General features: G+C 38.0%; 1 protein-coding gene across 8 annotated transcripts in view; it reads left to right on the top strand.

The window, feature by feature from the left end:
• Positions 1–26,173, top strand: part of ZNF385D (zinc finger protein 385D) — a 604,024-nt gene that overhangs the window by 512,844 nt on the left and 65,007 nt on the right. For all 8 annotated transcript variants that reach the window (XM_065583474.1, XM_005297057.5, XM_005297059.4 and 5 more), the window contains one exon: positions 9,218–9,380. In XM_065583474.1, the coding sequence (XP_065439546.1) occupies positions 9,218–9,380 (163 nt within the window). The remainder of the gene's footprint in view (positions 1–9,217; positions 9,381–26,173) is intronic.

The following is a 26,173-nucleotide window of genomic DNA, read 5'->3' as shown; positions in this document are numbered from 1 at the left end:
ACAAAGATTTAATGTGGGCAGAAGAATAGACAATGCTTGTCTGTCTGCCAATTTGTCAATGTATTACTGGTTAGATTATAGACTTTTATGTGCTAATGTTAATCTCCATCTAATATGCTGGTTTGGGAAGAGTAATCCCCTTCCCCACCCAAACAGAAAAAAACATTTTGCTAATACCCTAAGTGTTATGATTAATGATATCACGTTATAAGTTTACACAAATATAGTTTCTGCTATCTTGAATGTCAGTACATGAAGTCCTCCCTGGGACTTGGGAAGCTTACAGACATGCTTAAACTTGACCTCTCTTTACACATCAATAAGGGGAATAATAGATGGTGAACTGTGACATACCAATGTCCTTTACATATAATTACATGCCAAAAAAAAAAAAAAAAAAAAAGAACCGGGTTAAAAGGAAGTTATGTAGGAGGCAAAGCCAAACATTCAAAAGTTAGAAACTGCCATGGAAGGTTGCCTGTGCAACTGGAACTATAGTCCCTTGTGCACATGCATTCTGATATAGTCGAAAGCAAACTGCTATGTGAAAAATAGATGAGCAATGGTGATATTTGACCTTTTGTAATTTGGCCACATCAGATTGCTTTTCGCTGTCTCCTTGAAAATCCATCTTCTCATCTTCCTTGCCAAATGTCCAGGTCCTGCTGCAAACCACTGAGGCCGTAGCGTTTTTCAAAGACGGTTGCACTATGGTGACCAGTCTGATCTAGTGCTCAAAGGGGTAGAAGAGTTCCATAGTTGGGACCAATGGAGTTGCATAGTGAGGGGAGGAGCTCATACAAATGACACCTCTGGCCTTGGAACAGTCCTTTCTCTCATGTGCTTGAGTCAGAGTTCCTGCAGGATGAGTGGGAGGGGAGGAAAAGGGAGATTTGTTACTCCAAAGAAAGAGACACAAATTTACCTTGGAATGACTGGCTGTAGGCATTTCTTCTGTTCTCCCACCATTTGCCAGAGCAATGGGGAAGATTTATTCTCTCTGGCTGAAAGTTCAGTTTTGGTGCTTGGTCTGTTGTCACAGAGTTGACCCCTGGAAAAAAGGGCAATTTGTCCTAATCAGTCCACTCACCCATCCCAGGCCAAGAAGCCTTGCTGTGTCATAAATGTCTTTGGGGGTCTGTGCTACAGATGCAACTTGAGCCATGCAGTAATTAAGTTGTGGTTCTGAATTACAAGCACACTGATGTTGAGGCCTATACTGCACAAGAAGTTGAGATGTGACAGAGATTTAGAAGAAAAACTGGCTTTACAGAATGAATAAATGACAGAATATTTTTTTAAAAAATCAGATTGCTCTACAATAATTTCTGTGGCTTGGGCTTTGTGCATATTTTTAAGCACAGCTACAAACAAATATACTGTGTAAAAACACCCTTATGCTGTTGTAAGCTGGTAGAATTGAGTACTCTTCTAGTTGAACATAAAAATATTTTACAATGCATGCATCACATTTAGAAAAATAAATGATACCAAATTAAATGTGAAGATTTAGGCTCAAATCCTGCAATAACTTACATGCATGCTTGACTTTATGCACTGTTGGGCAGGTTGTTATACCAATAGAATAAAAACCAGCAGGATCTTATTAAGAGGGATAAGGCAAAGATGCCACATTTATTGTAAATATAATGATAAAGCAAAAGATAAAAGTAAACAATGTTGTTTGACTACTTAATCCTATCACTACTTATTCCTTATACGCGCGCGCACACACACACACACACACACACACACATTCATTCACACAATCATTCATTCAAGTTCTGTATAGGTGTTATAGTTACCAGCCTAGAAGTTGCTCATGCCAAGTTACTGGCCAGGTATCTTGGTCATGAGGATGGAGCCGAGTCTGTGTCAGGTGCACCTGACGCTCCTGGAGGTTGGCAGCAGAACCAGAGACTCAAAATCCTCAGTCTTGAGAGTCCATTCTTATAGGAATTAATTCCTATGTTAGTTTATGGGAGCTGTTTCATTCTGCTGTTGCTGACTCGATGGCACATTCCTGGTGGCTCCAAACTGTCCAAAGTTTGTGTTTCTCATCCTTCCAGGTGATGGGGTGGATCCCAGTTTACCCTCCGGGGGTTCTGGTGGTCCACTTTACACATTCTTCGGCCAATGGATACTCCCTTTCTAGGCTGGCACCTCCCTAACCATTCATGTACATCAAGCATTCATCAACATAGATTTCATAACTTAACCATATTTTAATTTACTGTCTCCACCACTTTCAGGGTGTGTGCTAATTCATTTGAGACTCCCGGCCCTTTAATCACAGGGGTGGGGGTCTAGGAGCCGTTGCTGTTACAATGAAGTGAAAGTCACTTAACAGCTTATAGTGTTTGTTTACATTGTATTAATTACTTCAAGAATAAAGTCAATTAACTTGTTTGTAAGTTTTACATAGTAATAAAGTATCTTTCACAGGATAGATACAATCAATGGTTTCTACAGACAGTAGCTTACAAGTTTTAACAGAAGACCCAAGAGATTTTTGTACTTGGTGAAACTGTTGGATTTTAAAGTGTGGGGGGCAAATTATTGGGGGGTCACTGTCACTTGGGGGAATCATTGTTAGTACCTTCTTTAATATCCCTACAAGGTCCTCAGCCAGTGTAAATTTGCAAGACTCCTTTGTAGTCAGTAGAGCTTTACTGATTTACACCAGCAGAGGATCTGCTCCTGTAAGTAGTCCCACTGAAGTCAATATATGCACTAGAAACAAACAAAATAAAAACCAACCAACCCACAGCATTTTTGGAATATTAAGTGACAGATTATCCTTGTAATGCAATATTAAAATATCACTTCTGTGAGAGGGGTTCACTCACCACAGGTGCCCCATTGTGGCTGAGGCAAGCTCTCTTCTTTCCTGCTGTCCTGTGTTGACAGTCGCTCTGACTCTGTGGCAGTCTGCCCCTCTTCTGATTCAGCCCTCCAGCCAGGTCACATGTATATGTCCACCTCTTTGGAGGTATATAAAGAGTCCAGCAACAGGGTATCCCTATGGGTTGGGTGAGGGGCTCTTGGCCGTCCCTGGGTTGAGGTCTCACAATCTTGACCCTTCTGTCTTTAGGGCCTTCTCTCATTTAGATTCCCAATATCAGGAAAAGACTTAAGTGTGGGTAGGGGAGCCCAGGCCCACCCTGTCCACCGGATGGTAAGGCGTGCACCCATAAGTGCTATACTGTTGCCTCCCTGGATCACTTCGTGCCTGTCCCTTTCCCAACAAATAAAATAAAGACATACTGAATTCAAAGGTAAAGTCTCTGACCTTCTGAGTGCCATTAATCTCTTCTCTGTCGGTTTGATAAAGTTGCTACAGCAGGGCCCCAGGCGTATGGACAGTAGGTCAGTTCACCTCCACAGTTTGTTCTCTTATTGAGCTGGTCTTCTCCTCTTTTAAGCTCCTCCAGCCCATGCATGCTTTACAGGTATGGTGGAGTCCAAAATCCAAAGTAGCTCTTTAACCCCTTTCTTTCTGGTGTAGGGTTTTTACATCCCATGAAAGCCCCAAACACTGTTCACTGGGGAAAATACACTCCAATACAAGAGGGTCCATGCAAGAGATTATTTATCCATCATCTTTTTTTCTTAGCTATTGCTGCATTAGGAGCCCTATCTGACCTTTATTAAGTCAATGGCTAAACTACTTTGGATTTTGATGGGAGCAGGATCCAGCAGTAATAAGGTATTTAGTTCTGCAGTCACATGCTTGGTTGGGCATGTGCAAAGCCCTCCTTGACTTCAATGCCTATTGCCTATCTGCATATGCAGATCCCATTGCATGATGGGGTGCCTGTAGGAGGCTTACAGCCTTGGGTGGGTTCTCTGCTCTGGGGCTGATTTCAGTCATTCCCCAGTTATCAATGGAGGTATGAAACATTCAAATCATTTTTATATCTGTTTTTTCCCCTTCACCTTTGACTTCACTGAGCACGAAGGTCCCTGCACCCGCCCAGAGCTTATGACAGTAATGAGGCCTAAAGAGCCAGATTATCTGTTGTTCTAAACCATTTAAAAAAAACCCTTAACTAAATATGATGCAACTTTTTCCACAGAGGGTGTCTGATTTTGATCAGAGTCTCTCGCGCGTGTTCAGAAATATGGCATTCCTACATTTAGCGTACAGTTGACTCCAATTGCACAATTTAAGGCAATCTGCAGCCCTCGGCACACCACAACACGAGTCCCCTACCACCTCACCTTGCAAGCCCTCCTCTTTGTGTCACAGACTGGTGAGTGTGTTACAGGTTCTCCTCTGTGTCCAGTATGTAGATGATGATACTTTGTTATGGACCAGGCTAGAGAGCTTTACCTCAACCTCCAACAACGTGTGCTTTTTAGCTTTGAAGGGTCCCAATTCAAGTCCGAGTGCATTGGCTAAGATGTCTACCATCACAGTTGTAACCTGGGAGTAACCTTCCTTCCCAAAAAGGCAAGAAAAGGGGTCTGTTCTTCCCACCAGGAGTGGCAGAAGCAACTTTTTCCTCCCTCTCCAAAACCTAGAAATGCAGGGGTGGCAGCAAAGTAGGGACCCAGTATCTACACCAGCAACTGGTGTGGAATTGCTTGGTTGATAGGCCAGGACTTCTGCACTCTTCTCCTGGCACACAGAGAGCCCTCTGTTGGGATGGTGTCCCTGAAGTCCCCTAAAGCAGTGCATCTTGGAGTCAACACCTCAGAGGGATGAACAGGGCTTCAGTTTTCACCTCTCACAGAGGTATTGTTTTAGGCTTTCTGCAGACTCAGGCAGACAACTCTTCTTATTGTTTATTGTATGTCTTATCAGAGCACCCAAGGGCTCACTACGAATGTTAGTTCCATGATTTTTTTAAATCTTTCTGCTTTGGGTTGAGTTTTGCTAAGAAGGGTTTAGCTAGAAGGAAAAACAAAGGAAGGGAGGGGGTGTAGATGGGAAGGGAGATAAGGCAGGGAACAAGAGGGAGGAGAGCATCAAAGGCAAGTGCGTCGATACTGAGTGAAAAGACAGTGAGAGCAGCGAGGGAGTTCTTTTATTTCATTATTTTAATTAAAGCTAAGGTTTTTATATAATCATGACCACGGGAATAGGGCCATAGGCCTGGGGGCTACAGTGCCTATGTATGACTTAATCTGGGCCTGCTCACAGGGCATAAAGTTAAGCACACGCCTAGGTCTTTGTTGGATCAAAGCCTAAAGAACATAACTGAGATGGTATATGATTTACTCATGTACACAGCTTCTCAGGTTCACAAGGTTCTCTTCAAGACTGCATTGTAGACATGATGAATGTAATTCTAGGAAAATACTGATGTCTGGCTTGCTTAAAATATTTCATCTGTTTCCCGTTGCTCACTCAGTGCCATTTGCTTGGTAATGTGATGCTTTTATGGTAATCGTGGTGCAATGAAATAGCAATATAACCAAATATGTAATTGTTCATATAGAAATGTGAAAAGTCATTTTAGCTGAGTTAATGCTGAAGTTTTATTAATTCATGTATAAATTCTACAAATTCAACATAAGCAGGTCTGATACGTTGCTATTAATGATTAGAATAAAAATAAATAAATAAAACGAGGGCAAATTATCTGTTTTGCAGAGGGTTTTTAAATTGATCTACACTACGGAGATTACTAGGAGCTCTTTATAAATAACTAGTGAAAAATTATTTGGCATTTTATGGCTTATCTGGCCTTGAGGTGGAGACAAATTCTCCTAGACTTGAACCTGTCCACACTTAGTTATGCGCAGGATCAGAGCCTTCAAAGCTTAATTTAGGATCCATAGATATCTAGCTTTGGGTATAACCTAAAAATCTCCCATTTGTAACGTTTCAGCTTGCTGCTATATAATCCATACTCTCTTACAACGTAGTGTAAGTTCGCATTGGTAATATTTTATATGCATCGCTGGTTTGGTTTCACATCATGTGACAGTGGCACAGCTTTACAATGCCAAGAGTGGTGATATTTATCAAATTATGAAGTCATGAGTAAAAAAGGAAATATTAAACTATATTTACATAGTTTATAGAGGCTGTACTGATGGTGAGAAACAGACTTTAATTTTAAGCAACAGGTCGTTGTTTTTTTGGAGGAGGAGGAAATCACAAAATATACTGTATTAAAGGAGGAGCTTCTTCTCATACTATTACCTTTAATCATTTTAATCTGATAGAACTACTGGTTTAGGTAAAATTAGAACAATATAATTTCCCAAGGACAATGGACCTCCCCTGTAACTGGCAATTAAAACAGGCAATAGTCCTTTTAAAATACACTGTGGTGCAAACCTACCTCCACTGAAGTCAATGGCAGAATTTCCACTGAGTTCAATATGTCCAGGATTTCAGCCAGTGCATCTCGTACTTGTACTCTTGTACTCCTCTAGCCAGGTCTTTTCCAGTTCACTTTTGTTTTCTGCCACTGTTATCTTAAAGAGCGTCACAGGAGTAGTCAGTTATTCACTCTTCTCGCATAGTTCTGCATCATGGTTTCCTCAAAAAAATCTGACTTATACCTTCCCCTCCTCGCCACTTTTTTTTAACAATTCTGCATGACATTCTGGAATAATTGTATCTTACAATCTATCTGATTTTTTGACTTAAGCTTTAAGTAGTAATGGCATTCTAGTAATGACACATATTTAGTTCTCTTTCATTCTCTAAGAAATGATTCAGTCAGGTGCTGCTATCACATTTTCTATTGCCACGCTGGATAGAATATTTATGAATCATTTTCCATTATTTCCCCCACTGCTTTCCTCCTGCTGGAGAAGACAATGACAGATTTTTGTAGGGTTCCAGTTCACAGTGTAAGCTCATTTCGGGCTGGTTAAATGCTTATGGAGCAAACTATCCCATCCCACATAGAACTACCATTAACCTGCCAGCTATGATTAACTTGAAAGAACCTCAGATGCCTTTGCAGCCCCACAAAGAATGGAAATGTACATTCTGAAATTTAAAAAAAGCATAAAAATCTTCTGTAAGTAGACTATGGTAAACTGGCAGCCCTCTGTGGGAAGTGAGTAATGGACAGTTCTCCATAGCAGCCATTTTTTACTTGCAAATTGAAGCAATATGTTTCTACTTGGAGCAATTCTGTTTCTATATTTTAGAACTCTGTAAAGATCACAGAGTCCCATGCAGGTCCTTGTACACTCAAAACTCTCCTTGAAGTCAAGTTTGTGGAGCTGTACCAAGGAATGCAGAAGTTAAGGGGAATGATGGTTGCACAAGAAATACAAATTTGGTTCTCTGAAGAAGCTTAAGAGAGTGTGTCAGTCTAATACCATATTAATAATCAACTGTGCATGGCCAAATTCTGATACATTTATTCACATTCGAGAAGTAAGGTACTAGTCAATGTAAGTAAGTATATCAGTGTCAGGGCCTGATTGAGCTAAATAAAATAGAATGCGTTTAAAAAACATTTTTGGAGTAGATAATCATACTTAGCTATAAACCATCGACATAGACATGATTCAGTAGTGGTATAAGGATGTACAAACAGTATTGTGCCATTTTAATGCAGTCATCCTAACCTGACATTGGTCCTTCAATTTAACAGTAATTAACATCACTTAACTGTTCATATTTGGCTTACAGTACGTCTCAGTGTTATGTGTTGGGAACTGTAAAAGATGCATGATTGTGCTATTTCTGTTCAAGTTGTTTCTAATTAATAACTTCACTGTCCAGTGTTCTTTCAATAAGGGTACCTACTGTAGCACTTTAATCATTTAAGGGATAGAGAAATCAATGTTTCAACCAAACTGAATGATGCATGTAAAAATAGAGCTAACGGCTTTTTGCTGGAGTAGATGAAATCTCTCTCTCCTACACTTCCCCCCCACCCCAGATCTCAGGCATCCAGGCAGGAATCATGACTTTTAATCAGTGCTGAGAACTATAAATAAACCGCAGTATAATATAAATATTGGCTTAGCATTTCCTGGCGTCCCCCTAGAAAATTTGCCACAAGATAATGTTCAAATAAAACTCTAAGAGATCCTAGATAACGCAGCAACCTCCCACTTCTGCAGTATTGGTTTACATTGAATGACTAAATCATGTTATGGCTTTGATCCTTTCAGTTCCATACATAATGAATTCCTGCTGTTTTCACTACAAGTTGCAATTCTACAATAGAACATACTTAGCTCTTGACTCTAAAATAACTAAAATTTGAGGTCTTTCCTGAAGAATTAGTGGTCTTGTCCGTTAGCAAAAAATGAGTTGCTACCAATCAGAGTTGAAATTCAGTAGCAGAAAGCTTGAGGCATCCCATTCATTTATGAACTGCAGGATTGGTTCCTGTTTTGCAGACGAGCTGTAAATAACCAGAGAAACTATTCAGGAAGAATATCCACAGAGCTCCACCATATTTTTAATAAGATACATTTTATACTTAAATACCCCCCAAAATCTGAAGCATAAATGAAGAGAAGAGTTATCACAATGAGCTCTTAAAATAATAGGGATTCAAGGTTCTTTAGAGTAGTGTGAAAATCTCTGCAGTACACATACAAATTTGGCCATGATCTAACATCAAGTAGCCAAAACACATCTGACAACACACTAGGCTTGGTCGGAGGGTCATACACTGAAAAGTTCCTCTCACCTTGAATTTCATAGGCTACCTTTGTAGCAGTTCGACTGAAGTGATCTAATTTGTTAAAAATCCAGACATTTGCACATCTGTGTTGTATTCAGTTAGTTCTTAGATGATGGGGTTTTCTGGACAGAGAGTCCTTGCTTTTCATTTGAAAAGTTCCTGCTTCCAAAGTTAGATGTAAACCATCTCGTATAGAAACCTGTGGCAAAGTTTGTAATAAAAAGTGTATAAACCCTAGACTTATCAAAAGAAAAACATATCTTCCTCCCTGCTCCTTGAGACTTTGAATCTTTATGTGATATAAAAAAGCTCTTGATAATAAAACTGATAAAGCGGATATATTTTACATGTGGTAAAGTAAAACTCTATTATATTGATCTGAAAGTAATATAGTATTACATAATATTTATCATATTGGGGTTGTTTGAATATGATTTTCATTGTTTCCTAAGCATCATTCTGCACAGAATTTGGTCACTGGCTATGTACTGTGAATGGTACCCATTATTGAAAGGTAGTCTGTATTTGTACTAATACAGAGAATGCCAGTTTAGAAATGAGCCTGATTGCATGGTTCATTTTGTTCTCCTTTGTAGAGCCAGGCTGCGGCCCACTACAAAGGCACTAAACATGCCAAGAAGCTCAAAGCACTGGAAGCCATGAAAAATAAGCAGAAATCTGTTACTACCAAGGACAGCGCAAAGACTACCTTCACTTCCATCACTACCAATACCATCAATACCAGCTCTGACAAAACAGGTTAAGCGATAATCTTTGTTGGTTTTTTATTTTTCTTGTTTAACTCCATGTCTGTTTGGTTATGTGCTTGCCACATTGATTCATGCTTGATCCATTTTCCTGTGTAATATTGATTTTGTTCTTCTTTTCAACACACCTGTGAGAGTAAAATAGTCATGTAACTGACTTCTCTTTTGTGAAAAGAGGCTTGCCATTCTTTTAGGCTAGAATGCATACATACGACTCAAGTAATATTTATGGCAAATGAACTATTAAATACGAACTGCTCTAAATCTTGTAGTTTGTATGCAATGTCTCTCTCTACATAATTACCTATGGCACATTTGTTTTAACTACAAACAATGCAGCAAATTGCACTAATTGTGTCTAGAAGCCTCTGATAAAAGCATTGTTGGTAAAAGACATACTGTCATAAATTTCAAGCATTGCATTATTATTTAAAGTGCATGATTTTGGGCTGGGTAATAGCTGTATAACCTCCACTATACATAAACAGGTAAGTGTTATTGATGCCAATTATTCTGCTACACTGAGTCTTCATACTGAAATAATATTCTTTAAATTATTGCTTGGGGATTAGGTTTTTTCCTTGCAAACAAAACCCATGCAAGTATCAGGTGAAGTCAATGGGATTCAATTAACCTGGCATTTTAAATATAGGCTACTGTATTGGAAATTTCAAAGGAAGGATGTAAGTTTAAAGAAGATAGTTTTAGTTGTTCACAAAAAATAATTGCTCTTATATTTCTGTGCAACATACGTACTGTATGCAACTCATGAGATGCATACACAAAGTCTTGCAGGAAAAAATAATGCATGATGAGCAAATAATGTATAATATTCTGGTGTTGCTGCTGAGAGCTGCTCATCTGGAACAAATTCTCCTGTGTCAATGGCTTTGGTGTTGTAAATAGAAATGTACAAACAATTGAAAGAGTTACAACAAAAATATAAGTATCATATAAACACGCATTTAATTCTTTTTGTAAGGTCTTTGCCGGAAGACATATGGTAAAGGCAGTATGTGTGTTATGTGGAAACTCATGTTATAATTGTGGTTCAAAAATCAAGGTGGGTTTTTTCAGACTTGTCATATGTCTGAACTTATAAAGGGCTTCCTGGGGCATCATGAGATTTTTCTAATACTGAATGTAGCCAATTTTTTAGTGACCCTAAAAGCATTAATAATTGTGGAACAGTGCGGGGAAGGAAGGGGAGTACTGAAACATAGTTACAAAAAATACAAAACTAAACTAAAACTTAACCATAGTTTTAAATGTTGGGTTTCTCTTACTTGTTAGTGAACTGGATATTCTGTTGATATGTCGAGAGTGAGTTTTGTGTGAAGGACTGACTTATTGCTTTATAAATGATCATGACAGATTTCTAATAGACAAGGGAGGAAGACAAAAGTGAAATATTTTAAAGTTGTAACTTTTAATTGTTAAAAAGTTTTGCCTGCATTCTTTTGTTTTGTTTAGCTGAGGCAGACATTTGTTCAGAGGATGATCCAAAGCACATCAAAATCAGTGTGAATCTTTCCATTGACTTTATGGGGCTTTCAGTCAGGTCCCTGACAGGTTTTATGATCTGCTGTATATCTGAACTCAGTATTTTGAATCTGTGATTATATCAGCATACAAGAAAGAAAACTGCAGAGGGAAGCACTGGCCTGGGGAGAAGTTCCTTTCACGTTCAGATCTCATTTATAACTTGCTGGAGACATTCCATAAATTAGGTGTATATCCTATGAGAACAATATGCCTTTGGTGGTTGTTTGAGCATTCTGTACTATCTTTGCCACTGGGGCCATTCCAGTGATTTAATTTTAATTACGTTACCCTGATATGCCAAAGTCCTATCCATGGCCCCAAACCCGCAACCCTCTAAGTATTTCTGTAAGTTTACTCATGTGAGAAGTACCAATGAGTTCAGCCATGCTACTCACAGAACTGACGTTCTGTATGTATAACTGTTTGCAATACTGAGGACCATGTTGTTAGGATAATATCAGATTAGTGTGAAAATAGGGATTGGTCATGAAGTCTTGGAAAGGAGAAGGAAGAAAAAGAGAAAATGCTGATTGAAAGATCTGATTGTAAAAGTACCTCTGCCGAGGAAGAATCTGTTTCAAGGGATGCTGGCATGATGCCAACAAACCAGAAACCATGGCAGGATCAACTGGAAATAAATCACAAATATAATGATAGAATTATTTTCACGAAATATTACAAACTCTGTAACTGTTGACATTTAGAGATACGATGCAAACAAAAACTCACCAAGCTTGCTCTTCTGTCACCTCTAAAATATATCAGCCAAAAGAAGGATCACCTGTGGACATTTGGAGCCCAGTTCTGTACTCTGGATTTCTATTGGCGTAACTGAGAGCAGAACTGAACCTTCTTGTTTAAACACAATGTATATAGAAAACATCATCTGCAGTAGCAAAGGAAACACAGTACAGAGATTTTGGGTAGCCAAGTGACTGACATTTCCTGGCAAAAGCAGGACTATTTGGACTCATTATCTGCAGGATTATGTGAATTTTCTTTTCAGTTGCCCTCCATCCCACGCGGGCTTCATAGAACTCTTCTGAATACAAATATTTTATGAAAGGCAAAGAGAGTCTTGTGCACCACATATATGTATTCTGAGAATGGTGGCCATAAAAAGCATGTACACTGAGATTCACATCACTGATCCGAATGTGTTGCTATTCCATATGGTTTCACTAATTTCTTATACAGTCCGTGATTTTGAGTAACCTCCATTACTAGTTCCTCCTCACATGGTCATTTGGAAATAGTATTTTTCTACAACTTTATGAAGCGGTACACAGAAGATTAATGCATGATCTCAAGTAAGCTGAGAAGGGGTCATGTTCACATCACCACTAATACATCATGTACAACAGTGGTTAAATGGTGGATTACATGTCAGTCATAGCACATTGGTCAAGATTTCAGTTCACTGGTTCTGCTTACCCTGTGCAATACCCACAACAGGAAACCGGCAGTGCCATGCAATAAAGATTGTGAAAAAGACCACATAATATACAACCTGATGCAGGAGCTGAAGCAGCAATTTGTTATGTTGCTTCTCCCGAAAGTATTTTGTCAGGCAGTGGTGTCAACATGTCTTAGTGCAATAAATAATGGTGACTATGCATCTTACCATACAAGGCACACAGCTTAAAATCTTGGACAAATGATGGCACTGCATACTAAGGGTGGAAAGCAAGATCTGGGGACATTTTGCTCATTCTGTGAAGGTCACTAATATCTTAACCTATCTGAATAACTTTTAAAATCAATGGGAGGCTTCAGCTAGTTGCTCTAAATGACTGAGATTCTTTGGATGTACTGGCAATCACAACAATTTGAAAGGAAGATATCCCTGCTCTCAACGTATTGGAACTTCGGTGATGCTAAATTTACACTGATACGGAAACCAGCACTTAAGATTCCTTCCCTCTGCTGAATCTGTGGAATTGTTGAGAGGTGACAAAAATGCATATTTTCCACACATATAGACATAGATCCGCATAAATATGCTCATATAAATCAAGTCCTGAAGGCATAGGGTCAGATTCTTTGTTCTACCCATCAGAGAATTTGAGTGTCGCTTCATCTTCCTCTGTCTCCATACGTTGCAGGCCACACATAACTCGTGGTTGTGTCCAGCATCTGATATCAATACAGCGAAATAGGCCATTGAAAATGTGACAGTCATTGACAGAGCTTCCACCCACAGAGATCAGCAGTTTCTATGTTGTTTCTGGATGTTATACAGTTAGGCCCAGATCCTCAGGGGTATTTAAGTACCCATCTTCCATTGATTTCAATTGAATCTCAATGCCTAAATGCCTTGGGGACTTAGGCCCAGATCCTCAAAATTCCCATTAAAGTACAATATTCCGAACACTTCTCTAAAAGCAGAACAAAAGTTTATTTAGGAGAACAGAAAAAGTATTCTATAAGCCATGGTGTGCGTGTGTGTGTGTGTGTGTGTGTGTGTGTGTGTGTGTATATATATATCCTTTTTTTTCTAGCACAATAGATATGATCTGAAGATGCTTTGCTGCTCACAGAGCTGCGGCATAATACATTATCTTCTCACGTATATAGGGCAACAGGTTGATACACATTCTTTTAAGCTTTAGGGTGCTGATGGGAAAACATTAGAAAAAATAATATGTGAGAATCTGAAGCAAAACGCTGACACCATGGGTGAGAAAGTTTAGGGAAGTTGGGATTATACATCATATGAAGGGTTAAAGGAAGCTACAATTTTTTGCTGAATGAATCTGTCAATTATTAGCAGACTTGTATAAGCCTTTAATAAATGGATTTATTGGAAAACTGAGAAAATCCTCATATAACAGGACATTTATGATGAACAGATGGCAGTTGGGCCTGAAATGGCACCCAATTTCAATCCAGCGTGCACAATTCTTAAATGGAATCCAGGTGACATAGGTGAGCCCGTTCAGCATCTGGTGCAACAAAGTGCTGATGTATTGGATGGGAGACAAGGAGGTAGGCTGAAAGAGTAAGGGGAATATGAGGAACTTGGAAAGAGGAGGTGACTGGGGGAAAACTTAGAGGAAGAGAGAGAGATAACAGGAAGAGGAGATGTCAAAAAATAGAGATGAGATGACACAAATGCCACAACAGCTGTATTCCAGCAACTATCTGTTTCATTTTTATATATTGTGCCTAAAAGATTTACCCAGCACTCTCCTAGCATATTCCTTTGTGAAAATTCCATGGGTTTATTGAGATTCGGATTTGCACTGGTTTTCAATTATGAAAAGAAGCCTTGGAACATACACTATTGCCATCACACAGACATGTGATTCAAATTGCATTACAGTAAGAAACAATATTGATGAGAATCTGATTGATCAAACTGCTAAGTGTCTTTTGCCTGCACTTTCAAATTGCTTCTTTGCATCTTTCTGCTGAAATACAAGAAAACATGAAACTGTAGATTTTGGCTTTCCCTGGTTTTCTCCGTGCCATATTTAGGCTCCATTGTCTTTGGATAGCTTGATCTTTTCTAATAATTTCCCTGTGGGTCAGACCTATCCAGGCAATCTGCACACCTAGCTTGGAAGATATTTTCCATGCTGAAAGGTCTTAGAAATTAGAAACTGAATTCAGATCTGATGTAAGCAGGTGCAGCTCCACTGACATCATTGTAATTTCATCCAATTACACTAAGGCTGAATTTGGTGTAGAGGGCTGAGAAACTGAGTTCTCAACACCCAGTATGTCCGGTGGCGCTGTTGCAATGGGTAACCTTGCATCCAGTGCAATAAATCATTTTTCTAGAAGTGAAACTAGTTAACTTCTCAAATTACCCAGTTGTCCCTCTGATTTATATAGTATGTGATGGAGAGAGTGACAATGATTAAGTAACAATTCAAGCTGAACAAACAATTCATAATTTATTTGCTGAGTAAATCTTTTTCAGCTCACAAAATGTCTGTGACCAAAACTGCAGTTTCCTCAGATTTGTTGTTCAAATTTCCTTGACAAATTTGAGTATTTTTACTCAACCGTGTACCGTCTTTCAGTATTTGATGCTGGAATATTAAAATTTGAGCTATGTTGGTTAGCTATGATTGGTCATAAATCTGCTGGTACTGTTTCTTACTGGATAAACATAACCTTTCTAATAAGAATAGATGGCCTATGAATTTCTGAGGGAGAGGAAACAGTTTAGGAGAAGTTGGCAAGAGATGCACAGGATTAAGGAATTGCTGAAAAATTTTAAATCCTCTCCATTCTAAGACATATACGCATTGGCCAAAACATCATTCCGAGTAAGAATGTATTGACTAGTTGCAGACTATAAATTTCAACTCTTTCTCATCACAGTCACACAAACTAATTAGTAGTGTAGAGTTCTACCTGTAAAGTCTGCAGTCAAGTCTTTGTCTGTGTGAATTGCAGAATCCTCTTTCTAGTTTGAATTGCAAGCTTGCAAAGTATGCAAACTTAAAATTCACCATCCACAACTGTTTGTGTGAGAGAAACTTAGTCAGACGGAAGTTAATGGACAGCGAATATAATAGGTGTATAACCCTAAGGACCCCTCAATGCCAGCTGGCAAAAGGTTTTATTGACGTGAAACAAGAAGTCGATCAGGCCTGATGTACTTACTACACTTAACACATTGTTGTCATAGTATTCATTGGTGAAGAATGTTGTATAAAGTATCAAATGAGAGTTTGTATCATACTGATCACCGTAAGCATTGTGAGATATATGTACAGGTGTTCTTTTCCTAAGGCAGAGAGGTAATCACGTCACCCATAGTTTTGGGAGCCCTGAGAACGTGTCACAAGTTGTGCAACCACTATCACCGTGAATTCATTTAAAAATTTCAGGAAATGAAATATAGACATTGTGTTGCTTGCCCTGGTATGTTTATAATGCTAATTGACTATTCCTTTCTCAAATTCCCTGAGTGAGCTCTCCTTGTCTAATACATTTATATTATGGCTGAAAATAGTCAAATCCATGTGTATTCCAGATATATGCAGAGCTGCATTTGTGATTCATCTCCAGGACCTGGCCTGGAAAAGGGCTCCCATTAGAAAAGGACAGCCAATTTCTTCTTGCTGCTCTCATTTGATCTCCCTCTCATTTCTCTGTGACTTCATTTTTACTACAAGCATCTGTTTCCCACTTATATCAATAGTGGATAGGATTGATAGTTTATGAAAGAGTCCTCAAATTTTGAATCATTGGATTATTTCTGTTCTTAGTGACATTGGTATAATTAACATTGGACTTTTCAGTAACCATTCATTTGTGTACATTAGAGTATATAATCTATTGTTCAAAGATCAACCATACTAAATTTTCCTCTCATAAGAAACCCAGAAGAAAGCATATTAATTTTTTCATGATGTCTTACAAGTAGTTATAGACAACTCCTCTACTTTTTAGCATTTTAGCAGCATAGCAGCTTTTTATGTAATCTTTCTCTTAACTAAAGAACATAAATTGAATTTATAGCAGTCCTAATACTTGTAATGATGATATAAATGTTTTATATATCTCAAATTCATAATAGTATTTTATACTAACTGAAATCTACTATTGGATTCAGAGCAGTTTATTGTACAATCCAAGTATAAAATTTGCCAAAATATTATAGACTGTGAATACACCTACAAATAGATAAAATTCTTTAATCTTCTAATTCCCAAAAGACAGTACAGTGCAGTACATGGTTATATAAATTAGCAATACTTTGTTTCATCATACTTTGTTGTATCATGAAGCATGCTGTGATTTTAACATATAATGTCTAAGTACTATTTCAGTCATTTAAGGCAGATCAGCATTAATGGACTGCATGCTGTGTCCAGGCTTGTAGAGATCACTGCTACATATTTCTCTTCCTTCACAAGTCCATATGTTGGTACAGATCATTATACCACTGTTGATTTTAAAGTCTGAATCTTTTAGGCATTTCTGGTTCATATGACCTCATTGGTTCACATATTTTGGATAGGGGAAACCAGAGTTGTATGCTTGGAATAAGATGTGAGTCTTTCTGTATAATTGCTTGGTAATTTATACATTAAGGGTCAGAGATTTAGATCGAGCTAGGGGATCTGGATGCCCAATTCTCATTAATTTTAATAGGATTGGGCATCTCAACCCCCTAGGCAGCTTTGAAAATCCCACATTAGGTGGCTGCCTTTTTAAATGTTATTTTCAAAGTCAAAGCTTTAGATATAGCCTTGCACCAACAGAGCAAATGGCACATTGTTTCATAGATGCTATCATTACTTGCCAGAGAATTACAGATTATGGATGAACAATTATATAGCTTCTTGATTACATTCTTGGAAAATTCAGTATAATGACCCAAATTAGCCATATTTGATCAAACCCCAACATCCTTGACTTTAAATCACCTATGCTTTGACTTTTCCATACTTTAAGCCATCCATAATTAATTGCAGCACAAAATGTTATCAGCATTCCGCAGATGGTAGTGCCATTTTTGCATTTGAGCTCTAATGGTAATTTGAGAAACAATAGATTCTCTTTTGATTTGTGTGTAGAAGTACTTTTCTTTCTTTTTCAGTGTAGTCAAATGGTAACATAAAATTACAATAATTTATATGTACATCAATTGATCATTAATGTGCAATAAAATCCTTTTTTATTGCATCTATATATGTTGCAACTATAAGACCTTCATCATATGAACACCATGTGCTTTCTGGGGCCCAGCTGCTTTTGATTGGGATTGCGTGGACACCAATTTTATGCCTGAATACTCCTGCAGATACAAACTTCTGTCAGTCACAAAATCTGGATCATCCTACCCAGACAGAAAGAAAGAAAAATGCTTTTGTTAGTATTGGACATATGAATGGAAAAGCATTTTATACTAAAACATTTAATAGAGCCTTTCATAGCATTTCAGTTGTCAGCTTGTTTGTTGCTAGAACGCTTGGAATAATGTCTAGTTTGTCAGGCGATATCTTTACACTCATCAGCTTTGCTATATAAACTGAATACCGGATACATGAATACCGGATATACTATGTCTGCCAGTGGTTCCTTCCAGATTGTGTATTGCTTTGTTGTTGTTTGAGCAGTCCTGAAGCTAGTTACAGAGGCAGGGGTCAAAGGCATTGTAGCCATGGGGCTCTTACAAGAGATTGTAGCATTGCAATACTTCCCCCATACTCTGTCACCTTTTCATTATAAACTCTTAGGATAAGAGATTTATTATATTAATCTGCTTGTTTATTTTCTGAGTTTATGGACTAATTTGCTATGAAATTGGAACCAATCCCACAACCCTATACTTGCAAATGGTTGTTGATTTCTTGAGTGTCTGGAAAACTATATCAGTGCTCTCCATACAAGTACAACTGAGGAAACAGATCTTCCTTCAAGCACTTCAGTATCTTCAAGCTTGCAAGTGAGACAGTTGGTAATGCAGGAAAATAACAATGATTATTTGTTTGTGCTTCCTGGGGGTGTTTTGTGTTTTTTACTTTGTATCACATATGGGAGGGAGGGTAACCGCTAGTAATGCAAAGAGTCCACATCTCCACAGCAGGTTTAGAACGGGTATAGACAACTCCTATGCCACACTCCTGTAGCCCCTAGTTTAGAGAGTGAAGAGGAGTGTGCTGGAGGCATGCTATCCTCAACTGGCAAAAACACTCTTCTAAAAATACTTATTCAGTATTTTATATTAGTACTACAGGAAGTTGATTGCAATTAAAGTGAACTAATGTCTAGAAACTGTAGAAAATTGATAAAGGAAGCAAGAGTTCAGAAGAAGAAATGGCTGGGTGGTAGAGTTAAGGATAGTAAGAAGGAGTTTTTAAGACTTATAATGGTATTCCACTACTGTCTGGAAAAGGCGGAATTGTCAATAATGATGCAGAAAAGACAAGTATTCAATAAAGGAGGTTGTATTCATATCATATGATGATGATGAAATATTTCCAGTCCAACAGTAACTAAGGAGGATGCTAACCAGCTGCTATAGTGGCTACTAAAATTTTTCAATCAGTGGGTCTGGATAAGTTGAATCCAAGAGTTTTAAAAGAGCTGTCCAAGGAGCTCTCTTGGCTGTTAATGTTGCTCTTTAATAAATGTTGGAACACTGGGAAAGTTCCAGAGGACTGGAAGAAAGTTAATATAGTGCCAGTATTTAAAAAAGATAAACAACATGATCAAGTAATTACAGGCCTGTCAGCGTGACAATTGATCCCAAGCAAAACTGTGGAAGAGCTGATAAGAGGTTTGATTAGTAAAGAATAAAAGGAGGGTAGAATAATTAATGCCAATCAACATGTGTTTACAGAAAATAGATCTTGTCAAACTAATTTTATATTTTCTGAGATTGGTTTATAAAGGTAACAGTGTTGGTATACTTAGACTTCTGTAAGACATTTGAGTTGGTACTGCATGGCATTTTGATTAAAAAACTAGAATGATCTAAATCATCGTAGGGTGCATTTCTAGCAGGAACTGGTTGTTGGTACTATGCTATTTAACATTTTATTCAATATGACATGGAGGAAAACAAAATCATTACTGCAAAGTTTGCAGCTGATACAAGAATTGGGGGAGTAGTAAATAATGAAAATCACAGGTCACTGATATAGAGTAATATATAAGTTAGCTGGGCACAAGCAAACAATATGTATATCAGTATGGCCAAAAGTAAAGTCATACATTTAGGAACAAAGAATACAGGATGGCAGGATCTATCCTGGGAAGTGCTGACTCTGACTTGGGCATTGTGGTGGATAATCAGCTGAATGTGAGTTCCCAGTGAAGCACTGCAGCCAAAAGGACTAATGTGATCCTTGGCTATAAAAACGGGAATATTGAGTAGGAGTAGAGAACTTTTATTACCTCTGTGTTTGACACTGTCCAGTTCTGATTTCCACATTTCAAGGAGAATGTTGATAAATTGAAGAGGATTCAGAGAAGAGCCAGAAGAATGATTAAAGAATTGGAAAACCTGCTTTATAGTGAATAGACTTAAGAGATCTATCTGTTTAGTTTATTAAAGAGAAGGTTAAGGGGTGACTTGATTACAGGCTATAAGAACCTACCTGAGAAACTGAAATTGATAATAGAGGGCCCTTTAATCTAGCAGACGAAGGTATAACAAGATCCAGTGGCTGAAAGATGATAGACAAATTCAGATTGGAAATAAGGTGCAAATGTTTAAGTAAGGGTGATTAACCATTGGAACAATTTACCAAGCAAGAACTAATTCAGGGTAGTCCTATGTCCAATGTTATTCAGATGGTCAGACTAGATGATCAGAATGGTGCCTTTTGGCCTTAAAAATCTGAATCTATGAATATATAATCCACTGAAGAAATATATGTTCATGACTCCCATCTTGGCCCCCCCACCCAAAAAAACACAGGCATCTGCCATGCTTGAAGACTTTACCTTTTCATCCGGTATATATATTGTGCATTTGAACTGTGCTGTAATTTAGGTCCCATTGTGGTAAAAATTTATGCTTATGCTTAACTTCAAGCAAATAACTAGTCCCGTTGACTTCCGTGAAACTACTCTCATGCTCAAAGCTAAAGATCGGGCCCTTCAATTGTATCTTGCTTGGTCAATAACTATTTATCCCTCTGTGTTTTATACAGCACTGGACATGTGTTGAGTGTTCAATAAATAACAAACGAATCAAACACCAACAAATTTAATTGCTGGTATAGATTTGTTCTTGGTAATGTAAGAACTTCCAGCCATAGAGCTGTATGCATCTTGTATCAAGAAGAATAATCTCTGTATTCTTAACCGTGTCATAAAATTGAGATTGGAGAATTTTAACAAGATTGACTGGAAGCTTAATTTTAATATTTTCTTTCTGTCTTGGGCAGACTTAGACATAATAAGACAATTAAAATTTATGTTCTTATTCTCCAAGGTCTACATTTACAAGCATTCTTATCCACTCACATCTTTCTATCAGAATTTAGTTTATTTTGTTTTTTCCCCATCCCTTACTTGAACAACTGGAAAAGAAGCATTTGAAGGGATTCAGAAGTATCTCCTACTCTGATCCATGGGATCTATGTTAATGGAAATGAAGATAATAACATCATTTTTAGCTCCCCTCTACTTGTTTCCTCTCAATACCAAGGGGAGAGCAATATTCCTATCAGTTGTACTTTTTGACCACATTTTCCAAGTTTCCATTTCTGCATGCAAAAAGATTTTCTCTTACATTAGAGCCCCTGAAAGAGCTGTTTTAGTTCATCTACCATATCATGGGAGTCCTGAGACATCTGCTATACAGTTTTAATCCATTTCTTTGCTATATCCAGCTTTTTACTATTTCTCGTCCAAATGTGTCTATTTTCTACTCCAATGGTTTAATGGCTGGAAGTGAAGTTTCTAGCATAGCCTAAGCAGATCCATTTGAAAGTTCCATAAATAGATTACTCACTTCATCCACCCTATCCAGTTCACTAGCAGGGGTTGCCATTAATAAATCAACATTCACCAACAGTTATTTCCTGATTTTAAATACAGGGAAATAACAATATCTCAGACAGTCACTGAATGCTAATCAGAGCAGCCCTCAACATTTTATGGCCGATCTTGCAAATTAATTTTTTGTCACACGTTTCACTCCATTCCACTCATTATAATCCATTACTTATCATACCAACACACACAAGACTGACCTAAGGATTTGGAGGAAAGTTAGCAAGATGATCCTTTGGGAAACGACCAAAACTTACTTAACTGTCTTCTTTTACTTAAACAGAGTGTACTGTATAGAGAAATGTTAAAGTAACAGCACTCCAGCTTCTTCCTGCAGAAGTGGTGTCAAGTTCAACTCTAGCCATTGGTTCACAAAGGAAAAAGTTCTAAACCAACTTTATTCTTAAAATTAAAACTGAGATTCTCTATTATGTTCCTGGTTTCCCCAGTTTAAGGGAGGCCACAATTACAGGCTGTATGGCTCCTAAAGGCTGATTATGGTGGCAACTGTTAGCAAATGTTACATTTTTAATGGCAAGCACTTTAGGATACCAAAGGGTCTGCTTAATTCCAAACCAGGGAGAGCTCAAGGTTTCTATCTGCTCCTTCCTCCTCTCTCCTAGTTGTGAAATCTATCCATCCTAATACCTCATGGCTTTATCCCTGTCTCCTTGTCTTTTCCCCAGTTTTCCCTCATCTTATTTTGTGACATTTTATCATATCTTAGTTAATTTTAAATGATGGAAGGAAATTGGTGGAGTTTCTCAGCTTTTAACTAATCTTCTCCCACCGTCTTATTAAATGTAAATGCTGTAAATACTCATGTTTTACACCAGTATCTTAGTCTGGCACTAACAACAATAGTGTCCTTCAGGGCTGGAAATCCAATTCTGTGTCTTTCCTTCAGGTAATAATTGTTCTAGTTCTTTAAAGAGACTTAAAATAAAAAAAAAAATCCAAACTTCACTTCCCTGAGAGCTTACAGAGGCCAATGCCCAACTGAGATATGCATGCTCTGAAAATCCCACAAACAGTACCAAAAGAACCCAAGAGTTGTAGGTACTAATCTAATCCATCCTGCACACGTCACAACATTTGCTGTCATCTGGCATGGATCTGTGCTAGTCTAAATTTAGTCTTTGTCACTTCCTTATACACTCAGAATGTATATCTATTCAAGATGTCTGTCATTATAGAACCAGGGATATATATTGCTGACATTTCCAGCCCTACATATTTGGGAGTGTATTTTTCTTCTTTTGGCAGAATGTCATGATCTGAACAATGGACACTATTCACCTGCATATTTTGGAATTGACAGAGAATGTGTCCCAGCCCTTTTTACTGTTTCCTTTTAATACAAGTCTCAAGAACATGTATTTATCTTTTGAAGTCATTATCTATACTTTTGGTGAGTCACTCTAGGCAGATACAAAATTTGATATTTTATTGAAGTAAAGAAGCTATTTGATTCAAATAGAGTACTTTTGGAGTTAGTTTCTATATCCCTTAATATCAACTGCACAAAGAAAAGGATATAGACTATTGTCAATAGTCTATTGTCCTCATCTGTGGTTAACTTAGTATACTACTATTAGTTCAAGCTCTGCTTTATTTCTATTTTATAACACTAAACATCTGCCTGATCATCTCACTTCTATTTATGTAGTGCTATGGTAGAATTCTGGCCAGACAGTTAGACTTGTAAACTTTTATTTAAATGAGAGAAATCCTAGGATGACCAAAATGTGTACTTTTTGCATGAAAAGTGTAATGCAGCAGTGGCACAAGTTAATTTAATTTCACTATATGTTTGATGGTTACCTCTGAGGGCCATGATTTAGAATGTCATAATAAGTTGAAAGATTTCAGTGGGGGCGGGAGGGAGGGAGCAACACAATAAGCTATGTCACCAGTGTACTACATGAAAAAAATGGAGGATGAGAAGTGTTGGAAGAGAAAAATTGATCCCCCATAATACACTTCCACACACATAGATACATGTACAAGTTCTGTATTTTTGAAGTCTACACTTTTCCTTGAGGTTTGGTCTCATTTTGGAATGTGTTTTACTCTCTTATTAAATGTAACGGCTACTACTGGGTTATGGACCATGGCAAGAGAACTATAGTGCAATATGTAGATTTCTCAAATGGGACACCATGAAAATGGTTTTGATAGAGATACCCAGCATTATATCATCTCTGCAGTTATGTGATTTCTTTTATTGTTTTTTGTCATTCTCATGACTACAAGTAATTTGTTTATTTGCCCCATCAACCATGGCTGACTGATGCCAGATGCACTTTCCAGCTTCAAAAGAAATGCCAATGCTCTTCACTTCATAATGACTTTAAATATAGACAGTTTTTCAGTTTTATAAATATAGACTGTATATAATATGTAGGGAGTTCTTTAAAGACTTATTAACGTGGCCCAATAGACCATAATAATGTACCTCATTCACATTTAGAGCCATTGAATGGTAAGTATGTATTTAAGTACTTCAAAAGATTTGGATTATTATTGACATGATTATGTAAATGAGTCTTCAGGGAGAACTTTAAGAAGGGGATTTTGCCCAGAACTGTCAGTCCATTGTACAAATCCATATTTAAGTGTCCCTATACCATGGTTTCTCATGTTATCATGAGTTGGATACATATATAGCCCAGTGAGCATTTGGTCTAATCATTTGTTTAAAACATGTGGCAAAACATTAATGTAATTCATGTAAGATCATTGGCCTTGTATGCACTGGAATTTAAATGCCTGTTTTCCCAGACAGGTCAAGTTATCATTTAATAAGACAGAGTTAGGTCCGGACTGTCAGACACTTAGTAAAACACTGTGATCCTAGATTATTTATCAATGCAGGTCTGTCGCAACTTACGCGCATTTAACATGCGCGATTTCAACTTTACGCGGTTGGCAAAAACAAAAACAACAACAAAAAGAGAAAAACAACAGTTTTAATACTATACCTGTAGTGCGGGCGATTTCACCTGCCATTGAACTCAATGGGGTTTTGGCTATACATGGTTTTCTCTTTACGCGCTAACCGTGGAACGGAACCCCCACGTAAGATGAGACAGACCTGTAAGGAACAATTCCAAATAGTGGTCTTCTCAAGGACAAAAATCTGCTTGTTAGTAACATAAAATATGGTTTAAGAAATCCAAATTAAAGAAAAATTTAGAAATGTTTTACTTCATTATGATGTCTATACTAGAATTTAAATGAACATGCTAACAAGAATCAGCAAGTTATATTTTTAGAATAACCAGAAAGGGTTCATGTCTCTCTCTCCTATTCTTTAATAATAGTCTTTATTCTCTAATGTGATTGGTACAAACTGATTTTAAAGATACATTTGAGCAGTGTCCACTTTTTCTAAAATTTATGTTGTTGGGGGTGAAATCAAGTAAAAAAAGTAGGGGTGTCAAGTGATTAAAAAAATTAATCGCGATTAATCGCACAATTAAAAAAATAATTGTGATTAATCACATTCTTAAACAATAATAGAATACTATTTATTTAAACATTTTTGGATGTTTTCTACATTTTCAAATATATTGATTTCAATTACAACACAGAATACAAAGTGTACAGTGCTCACTTGATATTTATTTTTGATTACAAATATTTTCACAGTAAAAAACAAAATAAATAGATTTTTTTCAATTCATCTAATACAAGTACTATAGTGCAATCTCTTTATCATGAAAGTTGAACTTACAAATGTAGGATTATGTACAGAAAATAACTTCATTCAAAAATAAAACAATGCAAAACTTTAGAGCTTACAAATCCACTCAGTCCTACTTCAGGCAATCACTCAGACAAACAAGTTTGGTTACAATTTGCAGGAGATAATGCTGCCCACTTCTTGTTTACTATGTCACCTGAAAGTGAGACCAGGCGTTCACATGGCACTGTTGTAGCTGGCATCACAATATATTTACGTGCCAGATGTGCTAAAGATTCATATGTCCCTTCATGCTTCAACCGCAATTCCAGAGAACGTGTGTCCATGCTGATGATGGGTTTTGCTCGATAACGATCCAAAGCAGAGTGGACCGACATATGTTCATTTTCATCGCTGAGTCAGTGTGACGAACTGGGACTGTTCTTACTGTGATCTTTGAATTCTGACAGGGGAGTGTGGCTAGGATAGTCTGCATTGGGGGATGGGAGACTGACCGAAGGAGAATACCTGAGCATGTAACATGAGAACCCAGGAAGGGGTTAGAGGCCAGGTGACACCTTTGCCCGGGAAACTGAACAAAGGCTGTGGGAGGGGTCGCTGAAGGCAGAGTTTCAGGAGCTGGCTGGTGATGTGGCTGGGAGGCAGACAGGGCTCTGACCTCCCAAAGGGGCTGGGGCACCCTGGGACCCCAAGATGGACCTAACTGAGGGGGGTCCTGTTCTCTGTGCCTGCAAGACCTGTCTTGGACTGTATTCCTGTTGTCTAAATAAACCTTCTGCTTTACTGGCTGGCTGAGAGTCATGGTGAATCGCAGGAAGCCGGGGGTGCAGGGCCCTGAGTTCCCCAATACTCCGTAACAACTGGTGGCAGAGGTGTGATCTACTGCACCCCGTGGACGGCGCTTCCTGCAGTAAGTGATTGGGGAGCAGTAAAACGAAGGGGGATTGACGGGGACCAGGCATGCTGAAGAGTCAGAGAGAGATGGTTATCACCCCTGAGGTGTGTGACCAGCGAGAAGGACTTTTGCAGTAACAGGGTCCCCCGGGGGATTGCGG

The sequence above is a fragment of the Chrysemys picta genome, chromosome 2 (assembly GCF_011386835.1).
Source record: "Chrysemys picta bellii isolate R12L10 chromosome 2, ASM1138683v2, whole genome shotgun sequence".
In the NCBI taxonomy this organism is placed as follows: domain Eukaryota; kingdom Metazoa; phylum Chordata; order Testudines; family Emydidae; genus Chrysemys; species Chrysemys picta.
Note: the sequence above shows the minus strand (reverse complement) of the source record. Positions and strands in the feature narration are given on the sequence as shown.